The sequence below is a fragment of the Panthera onca genome, chromosome E2, assembly GCF_046562875.1.
Source record: "Panthera onca isolate mPanOnc1 chromosome E2, mPanOnc1 haplotype 2, whole genome shotgun sequence".
Taxonomy (NCBI): Eukaryota; Metazoa; Chordata; class Mammalia; order Carnivora; family Felidae; genus Panthera; species Panthera onca.
This window is the reverse complement of record NC_138353.1, coordinates 10,322,242-10,344,513: the sequence shown is the minus strand read 5'-3', so window position 1 is coordinate 10,344,513 and position 22,272 is coordinate 10,322,242. Positions and strand designations below refer to the sequence as shown.

At 62.1% G+C, this 22,272-nt stretch overlaps 2 protein-coding genes across 7 annotated transcripts in view; both read right to left on the bottom strand.

Moving 5' to 3' along the window:
- The window catches only part of PRKD2 (protein kinase D2), a 36,421-nt gene extending 33,646 nt beyond the window's left edge, over positions 1-2,775 (bottom strand). Inside the window, exon 1 of one of the 2 annotated variants that reach the window (XM_078439642.2) lies at positions 1,792-2,775. In XM_078439642.2, the coding sequence (XP_078295768.1) occupies positions 1,792-2,031 (240 nt within the window). In that variant the 5' untranslated portion in view covers positions 2,032-2,775. The remainder of the gene's footprint in view (positions 1-1,791) is intronic. The other variant, XM_078439643.2, reaches the window with a different exon arrangement.
- A 2,542-nt stretch (positions 2,776-5,317) lies between these two features.
- STRN4 (striatin 4) overlaps positions 5,318-22,272 on the bottom strand; it is a 26,825-nt gene continuing 9,870 nt past the window's right edge. For 2 of the 5 annotated variants that reach the window (XM_060651531.3, XM_060651535.3), the window contains 14 exons: positions 19,289-19,486; positions 17,236-17,377; positions 13,880-14,039; positions 13,192-13,326; positions 12,739-12,854; positions 11,015-11,190; positions 10,889-10,936; positions 10,464-10,585; positions 9,105-9,275; positions 8,806-8,946; positions 8,267-8,365; positions 8,068-8,154; positions 6,515-6,750; positions 5,318-6,283 (listed from right to left, as the gene is read on the bottom strand). In XM_060651531.3, coding sequence (XP_060507514.2) covers positions 6,581-6,750; positions 8,068-8,154; positions 8,267-8,365; positions 8,806-8,946; positions 9,105-9,275; positions 10,464-10,585; positions 10,889-10,936; positions 11,015-11,190; positions 12,739-12,854; positions 13,192-13,326; positions 13,880-14,039; positions 17,236-17,377; positions 19,289-19,486 — 1,765 coding nt within the window. In that variant the 3' untranslated portion in view covers positions 5,318-6,283; positions 6,515-6,580. The remainder of the gene's footprint in view (positions 6,284-6,514; positions 6,751-8,067; positions 8,155-8,266; positions 8,366-8,805; positions 8,947-9,104; positions 9,276-10,463; positions 10,586-10,888; positions 10,937-11,014; positions 11,191-12,738; positions 12,855-13,191; positions 13,327-13,879; positions 14,040-17,235; positions 17,378-19,288; positions 19,487-22,272) is intronic. The other 3 variants (XM_060651533.3, XM_060651532.3, XM_060651534.3) reach the window with 3 other exon arrangements.

The following is a 22,272-nucleotide window of genomic DNA, read 5'->3' as shown; positions in this document are numbered from 1 at the left end:
TGTGCGGTGAGGGGCTAAGCGAACACCCGCTCCTTTACTCTCCCCGCCTCCCCAGCTTCCTTCCTGGATCTATTGTCCCTGTTACCTGGCTCCAAGCCCAGCACTAGGGTGGGGCCAGCTGGAAGAAGGGGATTTAGGACATCTGGGGGGTGCGGGGGTGGCGGCAGGAAGGCTAGGGCTCAAGGGAGCTGGAGGTAGGGAGGGTGCCCCCCCCACCCAACGCCCAAAGGACCCAGGTGTCCCAGTCCCTAGCTTGGGCTGGTTGGTTGCTGGGGTGGGGTGGGGGGGGGGACAGGAAATGAAACCTGGTAGAACAGAAAGTGAAACAGCCCAGGTGGGGCAGCTGGAAAGAAGGGAAGGGACGTGCCACACCTGGACAGAGAAGGCACAACAAAACGGGGGTGAGGCCTGAGGGAGTAGGCAGAAGATGTGAGCGCCCCCCGACAAATCACCCCCAGGGGGCAATCTGTCCTCCAACCTATCCCACCCCCACCCAGTTTTCTCACAGAGCCGCTGAGTTGGGTGTGAAAACTAGGCCTCTGGGTTTGGGGATTGGGTGGGGGGTGAAGGAAGCCCCATGTGTTCTTGTCTGCTGGGAGAGGGTTCAGGTGACAGGGCCTAGGCCCTGGCTGCTTGGTCGGGTAGGTGGGGGGGGGGGGGCGGGGGGGAGAGGGGGCTTTCTCTAGGTGTCAGTTGCCTTGTCTGTAAAATGGGGGAGTTGGCTCAGTTCCTGAGGTTTCTCGGAAGCCCAAAGAATTCATTATCAGGGGTCTGAGAAGATTCTGGAACGTGGACATTTTGGGATTCCAACATGCTCACATGATAGTATTATATACATCTATCTCAGGTTCGAACATATTCTATGTTTGAGGATTTCACCACCCCAGAGTAGCACGGTCTGGTATTTTCATGTTCTAGGAATCTAATACACGAGGATTCTAGCGTTTGAATATTTTACCATTAGGATTGCAACAACCCAGCATTCCAAAAGTCTAACATGTTCACAGTCTAGGATTCCAGCAGCCCAGGAATCTAATATTCTAACATTTTTACAGTCTCGAACTCCAACAACAGAGAATCCCACTATCCTAACTTTTGACGTTCTAGAATTCACGCATTGAGTGCCACCTGATTCCCTCTCGGCCCGTGATCCCCAGCTTCTCACCGAGGTAAGGCTGGGGTTGGGGAAGGCCTGTTTTAATAGGCCAGCATCAGACCTGAGGAGTGGGGACAGAGTCCCCAGAGCTTCTGGGGCTTCCAAAGAGGTGCTGGCCCCACCACACACATCTCAGGCCTGGGGGAGGGCAGCGATTGGGCTCTGAGACCTCACTTACCCCACGGCAGCTAGCGCAAGAGCCCACACCCACACGTGTCACCCGATAGCCACAGCCAGTGCGGCTTGGATTTCTACTGTTTCCACCAAATGGGAGGTCGGGGATGGGCTTGAATGCAGAGGTCCCCCATCTGCTCACCCCGCCGGCCCCTTCCTTCCCACTCTACACCCAGCTGGCCTCTCCCTTCCTCCCGGCTGGCTGCAGAAAACAACAACATACAGGGACACGCAACTTGGGGAGACCTTTGGAGCACCCCACCCCTGCCCTGGCCTCCCTCAAAAGGAGAGTGGGGTGAGGAGGCAACTGGGGGCTAAATGCCCCACCCCCACCTCCCAGTCGCCCAAGGTTCAATCGTCCTTCTTCTCCCTCCCCTATGCCGGGCTCCAGGCCACCTCTGGCAGCGCCCCGCCCCCTGCAGACCTCTCCCCAAGGTGGATGAGAAACGCTGCACCCTCACCTTCTGGTCCACGATGGAGCAAGCCAGCTGCTTCACGTGGGCCAGCTCGGAGGCGGTGGGCAGCAGCACAAACTCGCGGGTCAGCCCGATCTGGATGTGGAAGGAGACCCCGGAGCTCGGAGCTGGGATCTGGGCCAGCTGCGGTGGCGGCGACTGCAACTCCAAGCCGCCGGGGGGCGGAGGAGACCCAGGCCCGGGAGAGCCTGGGAGCCCGGCGAGATGGGAGGGGGGGGCGGCCATAGGGGAGAGGCCCGGGACCGGCCGCCCGGCGCCCACCCGGGATCCGGCTGAAGGAGTCCGGGGACCCCGGGTCACTGGATCCAAGGGAGCTCGTAAGCTGGTAGCGGGAGTGCGGGGATCCCGGGGCTACGAGAAAAGAAACCTAGCAGGTTGAGGGCACTCGAGGATGGCGGGACCCTGGGAAATTAGAGAAGGGTGATCCAGTGGATCAGACGCCCGGGAATCATAAAGGAGAGATCTAATGGTTTGAGGCACCCAGAGATTGAGAGATTCTAAGAAATCAAGAAAACCTAGCAGGTCGGGATCTCAGGGATCAGGAGAGCCCAGGATCCAGAGGCCCCTTGGGGAGAGAAAGGCTTGAGAAGAGAGCGGGCGGAGGGGGTGGGGGGGAGTAGGATCGCAGAATCCAATGGCTCTAAGAAGAGGATCCAATTAAGAAGGGGGCCCGAGGGGATTCACCAGACCCTGGGGGTGGAGGACAGGAGTCTCTGAGTCGGGGATCGAGTGGATCCCAGGGATCCGACGGGCCCAGGGATGGGCAAAGGGATCGTGAGGGCCGGGGTACTAAGGAGGGAATCTCACGGGTCTCAGAAGTTGGAGAAAAGTTCGGTCGGGGGCCGTGGAGAAGGGGGCGTTCCCAGCGGCGGTGGAGGGGGCGGGGGGGGGGGCAAGGGAGGGTCGCCCGGCGCCGGGCGCCGGTGGCTCTTTTTCCCCTTCCAAAGTTTAACTCCGCGGCTGCGGCCCAGGAGGAAGTGTCCGGAGCGATGGCGCAGTCGGCCAATCCGCGCGGGCCTCGGTGACGTCGAGATGGGCGGAGCCTGTCGAGGGGCCGGGGGCGGAAGGAGAGGGCGGGCCCCGCACCTCCGAGTGGGGGCGTCACCTGCCCCTCCTGCCCCTGTCCGGGAGTCTGGGGTGCGAGATGCAGGGCAGGGCAGGGATCCGGGACCGATTCCTACCCCCCAACACACCCGAGTCTAGAAAGTTAACTATTCCCAGAGTTGGAGAGGAGGGGCGAGCCACCCTCATCCCCGCCACAGGTCGCGGGGGCCCGGGCTGAGGAGGCGCCTGGCCCTTTAAGGAAGGGGGCCCGTCTAGCCTGGCCGGCATCCGGCGCCCACCGCAGGGAAAAGGGTGGGAAACTGGTGTCAGGTCCAGCCCGCTCCGGGATCTCTGAACTCGGTCCGCCTCTTCTCAGATCGTCGTCCTCCCCACCCCTACCCCACCCCGCCCAGGAGAGGGTGTGCTGTAGAGACCCCCCCCCCCCCACAAGCCCGCTACACAAGTGGGAAGGCAGAGGTCTCCAGATGGGCAGAAGGACCCTGACTCATGTCTGTCTCTGGCAATCTTGGCAAGGTGCATGGAGAAACCTGGAGGGGCTGGAGCTGGATTATCTGTGCAGGGAGAGTCAGACCCAGGGGCGACAGAGAAGGGATGTAGTTTCCTTTAATCAGCTCGCCACTCCGCCCCAGCCCTCAGGAGTGGAGAGCCACAGACCGGGAGTTGGGGGGCGGGGGCGGGGGGGTTGCCTGAAAGGGCCATAGCAACCTGGGAAGACAACACCCCCACCCCCACCTCATAGAGGGAGAACAGTTTGTTCTCCTGGGGGAACTGTGCATGTGTCTGTGTGCCTTTAGGTGAGTGGCTTCCCCTCTCTGGGCCTGTTTCTCCATCTGTTAGGTGGGACAGTGATAGGACTGACCCCAGAGGGTCTTTGTGGGGATTAATGAGGTTGTATGATGGCCCTGGCACACAGCTGAGGTTCAGTAGGTGGTGGCCATCACTGTAATTTGCACAAATAAAGGGGTAGGCATCTCGAGCACTCAGGGGTTAAGTAGAGTATGTTCATTCAGTCAGTCGTCTCGGGAAGCATTGAATGCTGGCCTACTATGTGCCAAGCTTGTCCTAAAACAGTTCCTCCAGCCTGTTTAGGAGTGATTCAGACTCGATTTCTCTTCCCCAGCTAAGAAGAAGAGTGGCTGCCATTAGTTTACGTTCAGGAAACAGAACCCCCCATGGGGCATTAAGACTCGTCCGAGATCACCACTGAAGCTGCTACCGCCCCCATCCCCTTCACTGAAGGTTCAAGGCCTGGCTTTGAGCTCCAAGACATCCCAGTAGAGATGGGCCACCTGCCCGCCTGCGTTCCAGACCAGCAGGGCTGGCTGGGGCTGGGGGCCTCGAGACGGGCCCCCCTTCCTGGTGAAGGGCTGCCAGGGGCAGCTGAGGTCGTCGGTACAGTAGCAACTGCCACCACATCCGGGGGCTGGGCCGGCTGGGGCTGGGGAAGGAAGGAAGTCTGAGGCTGGAGTGAAAACCCAAACCACCACCTGGGGAAGCTGCTCAGAGCCCAGAGGGATGAGGGGTGAACAAGGCCACGTGGAGCTCACAGTTAGGCTCCTGTCAGTGTCACCTGATGGCCATCTGCCAACCTGCATCCTTCTTCAAGCCGACAGGAGCCAGGTCCTACTGTGGGCACTGGGGCACAGCCCTTGACCACCCAGGGGGTGGGCGTTAGCGTTGGGCGCGTTGTACAGACCGTGCCGAGGGCCAGGGGTGTGCAGAGGGAGTCCCACAGGACTGGGTACAAATTCTGATGGCCTTCTGGAGGCCCTGAGCAGCCCCCCGCCCGCACCCCGTTTTCTGTAACTTGGTCTAACGATCCCACTTCTGGAGGGTGTCGTGAGGACCCAGTGAAATAGCACGTGAGGAACTTGGCGTGGCATCTGGTTCCCACTGGGTGCATAACTGACCACTTGGGTCTGACCACCTTGGTGAGGGGAAGGGACTCCTCAGGGCTCCTCCCCGCATGGCGGGAGCTCTCCCTTCACCCTCCATGGTGGCTGAGGCTCTAGTAAGCCCAGGCCCACGTGGGGAGGACAGGCGAGGTGGGGAGTTAAGTACTCAGGATGAGCCCTCTGGCCTCCTACCACCCATCACACATGGGGGCTGGGGGTGGGGAGGGGGAGTCTCAAGCTGTCACATCATGTCATGTTTCTCAGGGCTCTGCCCCCAGGCTGCTGCTGAGGCCCCTGGGGAAGGAGTGTGCTCAGGAACAGAAAGGAGGGGCCCGGGGAGATTCGGTCCTGTGCCCCCATTTCCGGCCCTCCACCCACAACCCGCCCAAACCCTGGGCCCCTCTCTGGCACCCCCCCCCCCACCCACCCTACCACAAAACCCCAACCCATCATCCCCTCCCTGAGCTCCACCCAGCTCAGGCAGAACCCATTACCCCTCTCCTGAAGTCCCCGGTCCCCTGAGCCCCCTCAACAGTCAGCACCGCCACCCATCTTACTCCAAAGGGTTTATTGAGACAAGTTTCACATCCAAGTCCAGGGCAGAGGGGACGGGGCTTATAAACAGGAACCTTGAAGGGGGCCCGAGGGCTCAGGGTGGAACCCAAAAAAAGAGTGAAATAAATAGAGGAAGAGAGTGGAGGGCCAGGAGAGGAGACACAGACTATCACACAGTGATAACAACATGGGTGGGGGCGGGGCTCCATTAAAATCCCATTTATTTATACAGATATACAGGGAGTTGTGGGGGACCAGGGGGACCCCCTCCAGCCTCCATGCCCCAGCGAGGGGTGAGAGAAGGCCATCTCTCCCCATGGGTGACCCCGTGGGGGCTGGGGGGTTGCCCTTGGAAGAGTGCTGGGGGAGGGAGGGGAGAGGGGTGGGCGCCTCCCCCGAGGGCATCACCTGATCCCCAGGCAGTTACTGGCCCTGGAGGCGCTGGGTAGTGTCTGGAAAGCTGTGTTGAGGGAACTGGAGGAGAGGGTGGTGGACTGGGGCTAGCTTCTGGAGTGGACCAGGCTGGGCGCTCCCCGCTGAGGAGGACCAGGTGGTCCAGCTGGTGCCATGGCTTCCCAGGGGACCCAGAGCGGGGGCGCCTGGGGCTCTTCCCGGCACAGCTACCACCCAGGTCTGGGAAGAAGGAGGGGGGTATCGGGGGTTCAAAGAGAGAACCTGGCACCTTCTGGCGTCTTGGAAAAGCTGATCCCCAAGGACACCCAGCCCTGGCTGTGCTGCACCCAAGAAAGCAGTTCAGATACCAGGACTGGGTGTCCGGGTGCAGAGAGGAAACTCCTCGAGGACGTCCGGGAGGGGAAGTCCTGAAGGAGGCTGCCCCCCAGGCTGGATGCTTGGGGAAGGGGAGGCTGTGGGGGATGGCCTCCCAGGGAAAGGGGCATTAGCACCACCAGGTTCCAAGGCAGGCGGGAAGAGGCCGGGCCTCCGCTGAGGCTGGGAGTCGCCTGAGGGAGACAGAAGGGAGGGGGGACTGGAGCATGACACCCCGGGTACAAGCGGTCGGGCCGCCTCCGTCCCCTCTCTCGACGCCCAGGGCTTTCCACCTTGGGAACGTGGCCCCCTCCCGAAGTGCCAGGCAAAGGGATACATCTGAGGTCCCTCCCGTCAGGGGTGAGGACGCAGAGGGTTTCTAGAAGCCCTCCCAGACCAAGCCTCCCTCCTGTCCGGCCTCTCACCTCAGTCCCACCTGCCTGGCCCCGCTCCCCAGCCGAGGTGGAGGCCGGGGCGGGGCCAGGTGGGCATCATACGAAGACCTTGGCCAGGGCGTCGGCGCCTGCGCTGGCAATGAGGGCCTTGCTGGGGTGGCACGCGACGGCGTGGATGGCCTCCTCGTGCTTCTTGCGGTGGGCCGTGATCTCCTGCACGCATGTTTTGTTGTCCAGGCTCCACAGACGCAGGGAGCAGTCATGGCCTGCGCAGGTGTGGGACCAGAGAGCACTGTCCCCCAGCAGGTACCCCGGCTTCCCCGAACCTCCCCCACTGGAGGAGCCTCAACAATGGGGGGGGGGGGTCTCCATCCTCTCGTCCCCCACCTCTGCCGGCCGCCTCCTGATGCCCAGCCCAAAGGAGAATGCTTTTATCCCAGCTGGCCGTCCACCCATTAGTTACCAAGTGCTCACCGGGCACCTGCGTACCAGGCCCCGGGGACACGGTGAACGTCCTGGGCAAAGCTGCCCACCCAGTGCTGTTGACCTTCCAACGTGGCCCCCGGTAAATGAGAAAACAGGAGGAGCAATGCCAGGCGGACAGCAGCGCCGGCACAAGCTGGTCACCGTGATGACAGAAGGGCCACGGGGGTATGCGGAGGAACAGCAGGGGTGGCCAGGGGAAGGTTCTGAGGACGGGCAGGAGGCGGGTACGGCTGCAGCAGCCTGAGCAGGAGCATGGAGAGGAGGCCAGAGAGGGTGGAGCGGACAGGGCCGGGCCCTGGGGCAAGAGCCCCCTTCAGAGACGGCCCGACTTATGCGTCCGAAGGACCGGGCTGGCTGTGGCGGAGGCTGGCTCGATGTGTCCCTTATATATGGAGGACCTGGGCCCTGTCCCAAATCCTCTCTGCCCTGGGCTTGACCTCCCTGACCACCCCCTCTACCGGCACCTGCAGGCACAGCTGCTACCGTCACCAGGCAAAGACCCAGCCACAATGGGACCAGGCCCGTCCACGTGCTCTCCCACGCCCTGTGTGTGCTCGCTTGCAACCTCCCACATACTCTGACAGTGGGGAGCAGAGGTGAGCGGAAGGAGACCCCTCGCCCATGGCACTCCTGATGGCCCGGCACACGCGTCACCTCCCTTCCCCGTCTGCCCACGTCGCACCTCATCCTTCTGAGGCACGGCCCCGTGGTGGCCGGGCCCCAGTGCCCTTATCCACGGAGCGCGTGGCTCCAAATGCTAACAATCCTGTGGGGACTGAGAGCCAGACACACTCGGACTTGTTCCTGCAGCCAACCCACCACGCTCGACCAAATCACGGAACCTCCACGAGCCCGTTTCCGCATCTGCACGACGGGTATAACATACCCTGCCGACAGCGTGATCTGGATGAAGCGGGAAGACGCACGCAAAAGCTTCCAGTGGGCTGAGCGTGCGCGGTCTCTGCCGGGAGGCTCCCTGCCCCTGCCCCGCTGCGGGAGGGGGCCCCAGAATACGCCCTCGTGACCAGTGCCCGCGTCTCTTCCTCTTCGGTCCCACACACCCTTGCTCCTTAGGAGCCAGGAGAGTCCCCACTTACTTCCCGACATCAGGAACACGCCATTGGGGTCCACGGCTAGGCAGGTGACCGCGTCCAGGTGGGCAACCATAGAGTGCACGGATTTCCCTGAGAAGAGAGAGGGTGGGCGGCAGGTTACTTTCCCTTGGCGGGGAAGGTCAAGGGCCCGACGGGACACCGTGAGCACAAGTGAGCGGGGACCAGGAAGGCTGGGCCTCACCTGTCCGGCTGTCCAGGAAGCGGATGCCTCTGTCGTCATGGGCGGTGATGGTGAGGGGCTGGTTTGGGTGACTCACCACCTGGTTGATTTGGGTTGGGCCTGGAAGGAGAGGAGGAGAGGGAAGGATGTCGGGGAAATCAGGGAGACCAGGACAAAGACCAGAGGAAGAGAACCACGGCTCCACGGCCCTGCTGTCTGCTCAGCTGGCCGGGGGCCTGGACCCCAGGCCTCTCCCTTCCCTGGGCCACAGTGCTTCATCCGTAAGATGCCTGGGGTGCCACAGGACGGGTACGAGCCACCCATAAGGGCCATGCATTCTGCCAAGAGGCTTGACGGGCAAGTTCCTGATGATCTCTGTCCCCTCAGCCCTCCCGGGAGCCAGGCAGCTGCTGGGACCTTATCTCCTTCCTACCCAGAGCCCACGAGGGGGTAGGGGAGACATCTTCTGCTGATGAGACACCGGCTCAGCAGAGCCACAGGAGGAACCGGGGCCCTGGAGGCATTCAGATACCAGCCCCTGTCCCTGAGGCCCCCCTTACCACTGTTCCCCCGGGACTCCAACGAGAGGAGGGCACTGCCAGCCTCCAGATCGTACAAGACCGTGTCGCCAGAGCGGAAGGAGGCCACGATGTGGGCGGGCTCGGTGCTGGTGAAGGCCACTGAGGTGGGGATCCCATGATCTGAGGGCACAGGGAAGGGAGGGCTGCTTAACAGACCTGGTCCTGCCCTGGGGCTGCGGGACGGGACTTGGGAAGCCTAGGCCCCTCGTGGGGAGTCATGTTCCTCTGTGACGTGTTCCCACGCCCACCCCGCGCCCAGCCCTGCTCCCCCGACTCACCGCTGGCTGTGAGGAAGGTACAGAGGCAGGTTGGGCTGCTGCTGCTCGGGTCCCAGATGCGGATGGTGCCGTCAGCAGAGCAGGAGGCCAGGCGCTGGGAGGTGGGGCTGAAGGCTAGGCCCCATACAGCGTCCCCGTGGCCCTCCAGCACGTGGCTCAGCACACTCGGGTCTAGACCCAGCGGAGGGAGGAAACAAGCTAGGTCAGGGCCAGCGGCCCCACCCCAGACAGCTCCAGGGCACCGACCCCTGCTGAGAGCCAGGCTGCCCGGCTTAGCCGCCCATTCACCCAGCTCTACCCAGACTCCTCCTGCCCTCGGCGCTGTCACCGCTGGAACCCGCCGCAGCGGCCGCGCACACTCTGACCACTAGCTCGGAACAGAAGCTCCAGAGGGCAGGGATTCCCTTGCCACGCCCACAGGGCCCACCATTGTGCCCGGCACAGAATGAGCGCTCAATACACAAGTTTTAGGACTTGGTGAAGGGGAACAATGGTGAAGGAGCATTGGTCCTCCTTGGTGAAGGAACAATGGTGGCTCTGTGGCCCCAAGACCCTCTCCAGCTTGGGACTCGGGTCGTGCCCCACTCTGCCTGCCTTGGCTCCTCGCCCCCAGGGCACAAGCCCTGCCCAGTCTCTCTAAAGCCCTCTGATCCTTCCCACCTCTGCCTCCCCCGTCACTCAAGTCCACACGGCGTGCTCCGGTCAGGCCCTGCTGACCCCCAACGCGTGGCAGCTCGCATGGCCCAGAGCACAGACTACCTGGGACTGACCCTTGACCTTTTACAGGGTGGGACTGTTCTTGGGAAGACACAGACCTCTAAACTCTACCACCACAATGCAGTAAAGAGCCACGCGTGTGACCAAGAAAGTTATCAGAAGAGGCACCACAAGAAGGGGGACGTACAATAAATAGCAGTGCGGTCACTTTTCCACTTAACTCTTAAAGGGGTGCCAAGGATCAAGTGCAGACTTCCTACAGCCCGGCCCAACTAACTTGTCCCCTGTCACCCGCTCCACTTCTCCTCACCGACTGCCTGCACTCGGCCACAGGAAGACACCGGCAGGGCCTACCAAGCCCCCGCGTGGGCCGGTCCCCGGCCCCGGTGTGGATTCCGAGTCCGCTCACCTGCCAGCTCCTCTAGGAAGCGGCCCCCCAACGCCACCGCCTTCCTGCCTCGGCCCATCTGACCCCCGTCACAGGCTGAACACGAGGTTCCAGGCTCACCCGGGCTGGGGGCACACGGTGCGACCCCCGCCGCCCCCCGGGCGCTGCATTGCTAGGCACGGGTGGGCACTGAGGGAACGAAGAGGCCCCGGTGGACAAGGGGGGTGGGAGCCAGAGGAGGGAGCCGTCCTCACCGTAGCCGTCATAGGGGTCCACGTTGAGGTCCGGAATCTTCCAGCTGTGGATGCGGGCGTCGGCCCCGCCGCTGTAGCAGTACTCGCTGTTGCTGCCCATGGCTACTGCCAACACAGGGCCCCTGAAAGGTACAAAAGTGGCGAAGGAGAAATGAGAAGCTCAGCCTCAGCCCTCCTCCGGCCCCCTCCGTGGGATCTTGAGGTCCTCTGCTAGATTTTTCGAGGACGGCCAAAAGGAATCCGGCCTCCGGGGCGCCGGTGGTGCCCCCGGACCGGCCTGCCCCTAGCTCCCCACACCCATCTCCTCCTCCGAAGGCTGCGCCCAGAACCGGCCGTGGGAGCGCCGTGTCTGCAGAGCACCGGGAGCAAGGGGGCGTGCGTGCAGAGGGCCGGGGCCAGACCCGCCTGTGGGGGCGCTTCCCCACCTGTGAGCCCGGAAGGCGTGGATAGGCTCCACATCCAGCGCGGCGTTCCTGGGGGAGGCAGAGGAGCCGGATGTCACCGAGAGCCCCTCCCCTCCGCTCCCCCCAACCCGGGGTTGCCGCCCTCACTTCTTGGCCGTGACGGCTTTCTGCAGGTTCCAGAGCTTGAGCGTGCCGTCCTCAGAGGCAGTGAGCAGGGCGGCCTGGCTGTGGTGGAAAGCCAGGGAGCGCACGCCGTCGTAGTGTGAGCGCAGGGTGAATTTGGGGTTCCACGTCTTCTTAAAGGCATCTTTGCTGTCAGAGAGCTGGGGTAGGGGGAGGTGCCTCAGCGTCCCCACGGTCCCGCAGACACGGACTGACATCCAGGAGGCCAAGGACCGGTCCCTTCCCCACCCAGACCCACAGCGGGGGCTGCGGGAAAGCAGTCAAGTCAGTTTGCCCCGCGGTGCCAGGTCCCCGAACTCTGAGTACCCGAGCAGCCTGACCGCCTCTGTGGGGGTCGGTGTGGCTTTCCTAAGGTGTCAAGAGAGCAGGACTTAACCAGATCAGGGGAGGGGACTGAGGGAGGACACTGCATGAACAAAGTCCCTGAGGCTGCAGGCCAGATCTAGAGCCTGAGGGGAGGCCTGGGTTGTAGAAAGCAAGGGAGAGAGTGGCAGGAGCTGGGGCTGGAGCCACTTCTAGGAACCCGTATCGCATCCTAAGTGAAACAGGGAGCCATGGAAGGGTTTAGAGCAGGGAAATGACACGGATTGGATGTAGGAACATACGAGTGGCTGCAGGGGCCAAGGGGCCCTGAGAGAAGCCTCTCAGGCAAAGAGAGGGCACAGAGACCACATGCTGGGGAGCGGAAATGGGGACAGGTATGCACAGAAGGGAGAGACTGGGGAGCAGAATCAACAGGTCGCTGGGGGAGTCCCAGAGACCCTGCAGGTGCCCTGGTGGATGGTGGTGTCACTCTCCGAGCGGGGGACCCAGGGGCAGCCCATCGGGAAGGAGGATGAGCAGACTGTCAGGCAAGATGCCATGTCCTGCCCCAACACGGGCTCCACAGCTGATAAAGCCCTCGGTCTGGGCTCTATCCCCAAAGGTCCCCACTGCAGCTGTCACCAATGCCCTCGTTCTTTAGGGCCAGAGGCTCCGCCGCTGTGTGGTTACCCCCTCACAGGTACACACGCCTGCTCGAAGCCTCTACTTCGGCCCCCCTTCCTGGCATCTCACAGCAGGGCCCACAACCCTGCTGGGGAACCAACCGCTCGAGATCCCGCTAAAAGCTGTGGTGAACGTTCCTGGGGGAAATGTGCACGTGCACCCGATGCAGAGACCAGAGGGCCAGAGGCCCATCTGTGGATCTGGGGCTCAGAACACCGGCCCTAAAGGCCTCCCTGTCACCCCGGCCCGCCTGCCTACCAGGCCCCATCCACGCCTGGTTTTTTGGTTTCTGGCTGCCAAGTTCAGCTCAATTCCTATCTCCTGCACAAGTCCGCTTCCCCACGCTGTGCCAACCCAGAGCGCCCTTCCCCTTCTGATGCCGTCCTGCCCTGCCGCCGGCCCACCCGGGGCCTGGGTGTGAGGGGCACGTAGGCCAGGGGTGGGAGGGAGCACTGCCTACAGGAGATGGCAGGGGCCGTGGTGTCTTCCAGACCCTGTGCCTCGGCGACCCTGTCAAGCCCCGTGCCGAGTACATGTCCGCACCCCTCTGTACAACAGGTGAGCTGCCGAATGACCTCACAGCGTCCTCCCGCTAAGGGACCCAGCGCAGGCCAGGCACCGGGTCAGAGCTCAGCAAGAGTGGGCACAGTGCGGGATGCCCAATGAGGGCCCGTGGGGGGTAGGGCACCCCAAGAACTTACATCACAGCTGAGGTCGTTGTCGTTGGTGACGGTGAGATCCGCCAAGTCCCCCAGGCTCACCTCCCCGCCCCCGATAGTGTCCATGATGAAAACGTCTGAGGAGAAGCCAAAGGAACCTGGTAGGGGGAGGGGAGGGAAGGGGCGGAGAGGGGCAGGGAGAGAGAAAGAAAGACAGAAAGAGGCAGAGGGGGAGATAAGGAGTCAGAAAGAGACAGGGAGAGGACGAGATCAAGAATCACAGCTGGAAAGAAAGAGACAGGGAGAGACAGACAGACAGGGCAGGACAGACAAAAAAAGAGGGAGACAGACAGACAGACAAACTTTTGGGACAGGGAGGCTGCAGACTAGAGGCCAGGCTTCGACCCTGAGGACACAGAAGCCCTGGGCTTAGCTCTGCAGCCCCCCTCTGCTATGAGCCCCAGGGGACTGGGCCGGGGGGGAGGGGCCGCTTACCTTCGTGTGGCCGGGGCTGGGGTGTGCCAGGAGGGGGACCCGTCACTTTAGGGGGCAGCCCATCCACATCCCGAAGGTCGGCCAAAATTCCCTGCAGTTTGACCCGCCGGCTTTCTGCAGGGACAAAGCACGGGGCTGGAGCCCGTGTTCCGGTTCACCTTAGCCACCGGAGGCCTCTCCTGCCAACGTGAGGTAGCCGGAAAGTCCTGACCAGGGAGCGCCAGGGCTCGAAGCGGGAGTGGGGTCAGGCAGAGGAGGCGCACTGAGCTAGGATGCTCTGTGGTGCCAGCCTTGCAGGGAACTCAGTCCCCGGCCATCCTGTGTGACGGCCGAGGGCCCCGTGGCTCGGGGTCACAGAACAGGAGAATGCAGCCCTGCCCTGCCTGCCTCTGCCTGCCAGGTCCTCGTCCTGTTCCCTCCCCGAGGTCCAAGAACTAGACGCTTGCGCGGAGGGCCAGAGCCCCCGTTCCGGGAAGAGCTGGGCCCGCCTGCGTCCCCACAGGGATTTTCCAGGGAAGGGGTGAGGGCCCAGCCGCCACGGTGTGGGGCTCCTGCTCTCCCCGGCCACCCTCCTCTCAGGAAGCGTATCCGTCCGGTGGAGACCCTGGGGCAGGAAGCAGCTGTGGGCGGCCGCGTGTGCCCCTACCTCGCCTGGTGAGGACGGCTGGCCAGAAAACCCTCAGCTTACCCAACTCGTGGTGGGTCCCCTCTGCGGCACATCGTCGAGGGTCCGGAGAGCCCTCCCCATCCTCTCCCGAGCCCAAGAAATCGAACTCGTTGATGGCATCTTCAGAGTCATCCTCCTCGTCCTCGTCCTCCATTTCAGGCACCAGGGCCTTGGAGGGCAGCTGGGCATGGAGAAAACCAGACGGGTCAGGAGACTCCCGCCCGCGGCGCGAGCCCAAGCCCAGGCCCGCCGCGCCTCCAGGAACCACCTGGCCCTGCCTGGAAGCGTCCCACACCGGACACCAGCTCCACCTCCCTCCCCTCGTGCCCTTCCCAGGGGCCGGGACGCCCTTTGGTGGCAGCGCTCCCCCTGCTGGCAGCCTTCAGGGGCCGAGGCGGCCCCACAGCTCGGAAGTCTCTTCGCCTCCCGGCCACCCCACCCCTGCCCCCGCCCGTGATCCCCTCACAGGCCCCACCCTCCCCTTCCGCAAGCCTGTATGGAGGGGGTGGGGAGAGGCAGACAGCAAAGGCCGCCGCAGGGCAGAGGGGAGAGACGTGTGCGCCTACGTGTGTAAGCGAGCGTGCGGAGATGCACGATTCGAGTGGCACGGACGCGCGGGGGTGACGGTGGCAAACGCTTATCGAACTCCGTGCCAGCCTCTACGTGTTCTTCAGCGCACCAAGCGAGCTTCACCCGTGTGACTTCACAACCTCGTGAAGAGTTGGCATCGCTGTGCTTATTCCCATACTACAGACGAGGAAACCGAGGCTGAGCAGCGAAGCCCCGCATCCCAGGTCCCCGGTCCAAGCCGTTCTCGAGACGCTGAGGCGGCTCTGGACCGGAAGATCACCGAGGGTCCTCCGCGTCTCCCTTCCATCTTGCTGGGTGGGCTGAGGCTCCGTAGCGCGCGCCACCTTGGACCGAGAGCGCACAGCACCGTCCCCCCGCCCGGAGGAGCAGGAGGCCAGGCAGGCGAGGTCTTCCGCAGGGTCACGACCAAACCCTCTCGTGTTCCTCCCTCCGCAAGCTCGGACCCCATCCCAGACGTGGGGCTTCGGAGCAGCACGGCGCCCGCGTTCCCCCACGCGGCCCGGCCTTCCACAGGGACACCCGCATCCGATCCTTCACCCTCCTGCGGTGCCCGCGTCACCACGTCGTACACAAAGTGCCGTCCGGGGGCTGTGTGCGCGCCACCCCCACGGCTGCCTGAGACGACTCAGGGGGGTTCCAGGATTTTCAGCAACAGTTCGGGTCTCTCTCTGACTTCTGCTCTAGGCGCTGGTGTCAGAACACACCCCGGCCCGGCACTGGGACTCTGGCGACCACCGGCCTCCAACACCGCCCCTTTCGGGGAATCTTCTCCCTCCCAAGTGTCCCCGGACTGCACCAAGTCCGGGCACTCACAAGGCCAGCCTCAGTCAGACCGCAGGCTCCTGGAGGGTGTGGCTGACCCCCCCCCCCCCCCCCGCCCCCACGCAGGCCCAGCACTCCAAGCCGGCACAGCAGGCTATGCGTCCGTGGAGTCAAAATCGCTCAGGCGTCCGTGAGGCGCCAGCCACTGGCCCGTGTGGGAGGACCAGAGGGACGGGACGCGGCGACCTCCTCCTCCTTCCCTCAAGGATTGGCCGGTGTGCCCAGAGAGGCCCTGGTGGGGCCAGGGCTCTGCAGAAGCATGGAAGCGTAAACAGGCGTTCTCCAGGGCCCACGACAGAGGTGTCCCGTGCCGTTCCGTTCTGCCCACCGTGCCCAGCGCTGCGAACACTGCCACCACCGAGCACCGGGTGCGGCCAGCCCCAGCGTAGCCAAGGACTCCACAGGCACGAATTCACGTTAAAGAAATCCTCAACAACCCGGAGACAGAGACGGTGAGCCCCTGAAACTGCCGCTAAGACAAAGAGGATCACATGCCCGAAGGCACACAGCCAGGCCAGTGGCCACTGCGGGAGCCTTAGAGGTCTTTGGAAGAACAGTCTGGTCACTAAAGGTCTCCCGGGTGAGAGAGCGGGCCCGGGGAGGCGCGAGACCCCTGTCTGATGAGCCTCCCCCGCAGGGCCCGCGGGACAAGTGCGGGGACAGACACAAAAGCCTGAGGGAGTGTAAGTCAGCGATGATCTCTGCTGGGAGGAGCAGAGAGAAGCGGGCAGGCCTCCCAGAGGAGGATGAGGTAAGAGCTGAAAAAGGAGTGAGAATCCCAAGAGGCACAGGAGAGACCACGAACAGGATCAGAGGCCCCAGCCTCGGACACATCCTGATTCTCCTGGAACCCAGCTCCAGCGTCCTGGCTCTGTGCGTTCCCCAAGCGCCTACGCTAGGCGGGACCCTATGCTGGGCCGCACCGGGGACCCTGGAGACAGAGCTGTGGCAAGGACAGACGTGGTCCCACACAGACGTGGGGACACCAGACAGGGAGCACCCAGAGCGGTCCGGGTCCAGATGGCTCCGACCCTGCCGAGGGAAGGGGAGGAAGGGCCGGTGAGAGGTCAGAGAAGGTGGCGTGGAGGGGCGGCGGAGGAGGGGCGCTAATGTGAGGCTGAAGGAGGCAGAGAAGGGCTCTGATGGGAAGGCCCCACACAGGCCCCCTTCGTGCAGCCCGCATGGCAGCACGTCCCTTGGCACAGGACTGCTTACCAGCCCCCGCCGGCTGCCGGCTCCCCATGCCAGGGACCCGACCTCTCTCTCCATGTCACCGCTGCTAGAGCAGAGCTAGGTCCGCACAGGCCCAAAGCGAGGTTTTTTTTACTGGACAGGTGACGTGAGCCCACGTCATGCCTGGGGACGGTGCCACTGAAACGGCAGGAACACGGTGGCTCTGGCAGTCGAGGCGCAGGGGTCAAATGGGGCGAGGGCCATTATCTTGAAGCCAAGCTGAGATCTGGACTCTGGCCTGCGGGGAGTGCCCCTGGGCCTCGGTCTCGAGGCAGGATGGACGCTCAAAACTACCAAGGCCCCCGCGGATGCCCCAACCTGGCCCCGGGCTGACCGCAGCGGCCATCCACGCCGGGGGCTGGGTGCTGGGAAGAGAAGAGCGGGAGGACACACGCTTGCGAGCACACTAAGTCCCCGCCTGGCAGAGCTCACAGTCTATCGAGGGAGAAGACAGAGAGCCACGTGGTGTGGGTGATGGAGGTCAGACTAGCCCAAGGGACAGAGCGCGCGGAGAGGGCAGGGTGTGGCTGGCCCAGTCTGGAGAGCTGAAGCCTCTCGGAGCTGAAGAAAGGATGGGAGGAGACGGGTGGGGGAAGACGAGGCCCCGACTGGTCACCGAGGCAGGGGCGTGGCCAGAGACACGGCCCCAAGAGCACCCACGGGGGCACTGTGCCACCGGCACACAAAGCAGGGGGGCCCTCCCGGGGGAGGGGATGGGGCGGGGAGCGCACCTTCACCCGCTGTTTCTTGTGCTGCACACTGTCCAACTCGTCGTCCTCGTCACTGTCCTCGTCCTCACAGCTCTGCAGGAAGGGGATCTGCTCCAGCACCGAGCCGCCCAGGCGCTCTTTGCCATCTTTGCCTGCCGCGTTCCTGCCCACGACAGGGGGGCAGGGGGGGCATTAGTCCCGCCAGGTGGCGAAGCTCAGAGGCGGCCAGAGCCTGGCCCCGGCGCTCAAGGGGGCTGAAACCACCATGATCACACGCGGGGCTCCAATCGCAGCCTCTGACCAACAGACACTCACCCCACCCCGACACCTTCAAGTGCCGGGTCAGGAGAGTGGGCCGAGGGAGTGTCGCTGACTCAGCAGCCCCTGTTCCCACGGCCCGGGCAAACCACAGGCGCGGATCAGGCAAGCGGCAGACGCGCCCGGCGGGAAAGAGGAACCGGTCACTCTGAAAACGCCCGGGGCCCCGTGGGTGGCCCAGCCGTCAACGCACCTGCACCCTCCCGACTGACAGATGGCCTCCCATTTCCACTCCTGGCCAACCGTCGGATGCCTCCAAGCGGATAACGGCTTTTAACAAAAGGGTTATTTGCCCAAACCTGACTCCAGGGTAGAAAAGTGGGTGGAATTCGAAGTTCAGATGAACACAAACATCCTCCTTTATGGCCACGGGGCCAACGCTCCGGAGAGTTCCTGTCAACTGCCCAGGTCTACGGTCACTGCCCGGAGGACAGATCTTTCCTCCGGGCTGCCAAATCCGGCACCGCGTCCTGGCCGCATGGTGTGCGGCCTCCCAGCAGAGCATCTCTGGGGTTTCCTTCGGCAACACGGCTGTACCGGCCCAGCCTCCTCGGCTGCTGCCTCTAGCCTGCCAACCCCGCCCGCATGCTGGTGAACTAGAGGGGAGTCCGGAGTCCAGCCCCCACCACCCCCACCGAGCTCCAGGCTGGCCACGCGTCACCTGCACTGGGGGCCGCCCGGCCGCGGACCCCGCCCGCCCTCGATGGCCCCCCCCCGACGCTCCTTCCGCTCGTCTCCCCTGTCGCAGCCAACGCGGCTCCCGTTGCTTGGCCCGAACCCCAGAGCCACCCCCCGGTTTCCCTCCTCTCCCCACATCCACTCCTTCCAAAAGAAAACCCACGGAGAGGCTGGCCGCTTGGCGCGCCCTCCGCTTCTCGCCAGGACACCGCAGGAGGCTCCCAGCCGCGCTCCGGCTCCTGCCCTCCAGCCCTTCCTCCTCGAAGCCGACCAGCACACCGGATTGTGTCACACCCCCGCTCGAAACCACGGGCTTCCCACAACCCGTAGAGAAGAATCCAAACTCCCTATCGTGGCCGGTACAGCCCCATTTCATCTCACTCCTGAGATTTCAACCTCACCACAGACCACAGCCCCACATGCTCACTCCCTGCAGCCACACAGGCCTGGCCGCGGGTTCCTCAACGTGCCAAGTCTCGGGACCCTGACGGTCGCTGTTCCCGTGGGCGGCTTACTCCATGTCCTGCGGTTCTCTGCCCAGATGTCACCCCGTGAAGAGGCCCCCCGCCGCCCATTCAAAGCAGGGCCACTGCCTATCACTCTTCCTTCTTCCCCTTCTGCACAGCACCGAACGTCACCAAATGTTAAGTCACTGATGCTGAGGAACAACTACCAGTGAGACGACGAACAAGTGAGAGCTCCCCAGGGCGGTGGCCGTGTATTTTGCTCCCCACCGGGGGCTGGGGGTGCCACCCAGGCTCTGCCTTCAGCTGCTGCCCCACGTGCTGAGCGGTTTAAGGCCTGAGCCTCAGAAGAAGCGCCGTGCCGGACGGGAGCCGTGACGCGAATCGGCACGAAGATGACACCACGGGAGTATGTGCAGGGGGACCCAGAAGAGAATCCAGGGATCCCACAACGAAGGCACCGAAGGCTCTGGAGCAAAGGGACCCACAATACCCTCCAGGAAGGAAGCGGCCACCAGAGCACGAGGGAGCACTGTTGGCTTTTCTGACATCAGCCTTCATCAGGAGGAGAGGACACAGAGGAACAGACCTGCCAGGCCTCACCAAGGGCTCACCTTTTGATCTGCTCTTCGATCTGTTTCACCAGCAGCGACTCACCGCCGCTGAGCCCCCCGGGGCCTGGCGTGACCCTGGAGCCACCTTCGCTGGGCTCCACGGCCCCGTTGAGCTCCAACGAGCGACCCAGTAGGGACCGCACGCGTTTGGACCGCATGTCCAGGATGGTGTCCGTGTAGCCCACCTCCTCCAGGTACCTGCAGGGAGACAGCACTGGCGTGGGTCAGGGGTCTCCTGGCTTCTCTGGGGGCTGCTGCAAACTGGGACAGCCTTTTTGGAGAAGCAACTTAAGACCACACATCAGGGGTGCCTGAGTGGCTCATTCGGTTAAGCGCCCAACTTCAGGTCAGGTCACGATCTCACGGTTCGTGGGTTCGAGCCCGGCCTTGGGCTCTGTGCTGACAGCCTGGAGCCGGGGGCCTGCTTCGGATTCTGTGTCTCCCTCTCTCTCTCTCTGCCCCTCTCCCACTCTGTCTCTCAAAAATAAATAAATGTTAAGGAAAAAATAATAAAGACTACACACCGGTATTTTTTTAATTAACAAAATTTTTAACGTTTATTTATTTTTGAGAGAGGCAGAGTGGGAGTGGGGGAGGGCAGAGAGAGGGAGACACAGGATCCAAAGCAGGTTCATTCTGAGCTGTCAGCACAGAGTCCGACGTGGGGCTCCAAACCCATGGACCGGGAGATCGTGACCTGGGCCGAAGTCGGATGCTCAACCGACTGAGCCCCCCAGGCACCTCTACACCAGTATTTTAGATTTCCTTTTTTTTAGGCTTATTTTGAGAGAGAGGGAGAGAGAGAGAGAGAGATGGAACACACACATACAAGCAGGGGAGGGGCAGAGAGGGAGAGACAGAATCCCAAGCAGGCTCCACACCATCAGTGCAGAACCCGATGTGGGGCTCAAACTCAAGAACCGTGAGATCATGACCTGAGCCGAGATCAAGTGTCGGATGCTCAACATACTGCACCACACAGGCGCCCCGGCACACCAGTATTTTAAATAAGCATACCCTGGCCCCGCTGTTTCACTTTCAAGTCTATTTCCAGGAGAAGCCTTTATACACAGGCATAATGCGGCCACACAGATGCTTGCCAGGATGTTGTACGTAAGAGCCAAAACGCAGGGGCCAAGCAACATGTCCGCTGCAGAGGACCAGGGCCGCAAATGACTGATGGGGACGCTAGGCAGAAAATAAAGGAGGCAGAGTGCCAAGACGGCCACAGGAAATGGTTTCACGAAATAAGTTACGTGATCCGTATAATTCAGTTTAAAAAAAAAAAAAAAGTGTCGGGGCGCCCGGGTGGCTCAGTTAAGTGTCCCGACTTTGGCTCAGGCCAGGACCTCACGGTTCACGAGATCAAGCCATGAGTCAGGCTCTGAACTGACAGTGTGGAGCCTGCTTGGGATTCTCGGGCTCCCTCTGCCTGTGCCCCTCCGCTGCTCCATCTCTATCTCTCCCTCTCTCCAAATAAATAAATAAACGTTTTTTTAAAAAGTGTTAGGGGCGCCTGGGTGGCTCAGTCAGTTGAGCGTCCGACTTCGGCTCAGGTCACAATCTCACGGTTCGTTTGAGTTCGAGTCCCGTGTCGGGCTCTGGGCTGACAGCTCGGAGCCTGGAGCCTGCTTCGGAGTCTGTGTCTCCCTCTCTCTGCCCTTCCCCTGCTCACGCTCTGTGTCTCTCTCTCAAAAATAAACGAACAACAACAACAAAAGCGTCAATGGGTGCAAGAGTATGAGATCACACACAAACGTATCTGAAGTATGCCCCCCACAAGGCCTGGAAAGAGACAGACACACTAAACTCAACAGCAGTGACTTTCAACCTTCAGAACAAGGGATTCGAGATGTGAAATAAACCTTTACAACTTACTCTACTCACTTTGACAAATTAGTTTTTATTACTTCTGTAATTAAAAAAAATGGAAACTAGCTGGGACTAGTCTAAAAGTTAAAAATAGGGGGAAAAATCAATTGTAGGTATCTGTGGCTTTAAAAGATACGAGACGAGTCCCTCGCTGGTCCTCTGGCAGCTCCTCAAGAAGTCTTTTACGTTCACCATGACCTTGTCCCTCGGGGACCCCTGAGACTGCCCCTCACACACTGGAGCACACCTGCCTTCACCTGCCGTGTCATCTAGAGTGCCTGCCTGTGTCCGAGGTCCCCCTACCCCCGCAGGGGAGAGGCAGGGAAGCACAGTGGTGAAGAAGCTGGGCTCTGGGGGTGGACCCCCAAGATCACCTCTCGGACCCTCCATTTGATGGCGCTGTCGTCTTATGCAAACACACGCCCTCTCCGCACCCATGCTGTTAGGGGAACGCTAGGCGCTTACCGCACAGGAAGTCTCGCGAGGAATCAACGTGAGCGCGACGTTCAGCACAGCGCCAGGCACATAACAGGCGCCTGGCAGGTGCTGCGTGTTGCAACCATTCTGCTGTGACTGCACACACCGGAAGCTAGCAATGTGCTTCCAGATATTTAGCTTAAGGAAATCAGGGACATGGGGTGCCTGGGTGGCGCGGTCGGTTGGGCATCCGACTCTGTTTCGGCTCAGGTCATGATCTCACAGTTCATGAGTTCGAGCCCTGCATCGGGTTCTGCTCTGACAGATTGGGATCCTCTCTCTCCTCCTCTCTGTCTCTCCTATGCTCTCTTTCTCTCTCTCTCAAAATAAAGAAGCCTAAAAAAAAGTCACTTCTTCAAAAAACAAAAATAAAAAAACACAAACCTCTTTAATAATAAAATACCCCCTTTTTTAAAAACCAGAGGCCTCTGGGGTCACTTCTCAAGAGCAAAGGTCCCCCATGTCTGCCTCCTGCAGCCAAGTCTTCCCTCCAGGCCAGCCTCCGCCCACAGCACGACAGGCCAGCAAGGATCCAGCAAGGACAGTTCGATGTCCTCCAACCGCCCAGCGGGGACAGGAAGGACTGTGGAGTCTTCAAGTTTATCTCCCAAGCCAAACACGTCCCTCTGCCTACC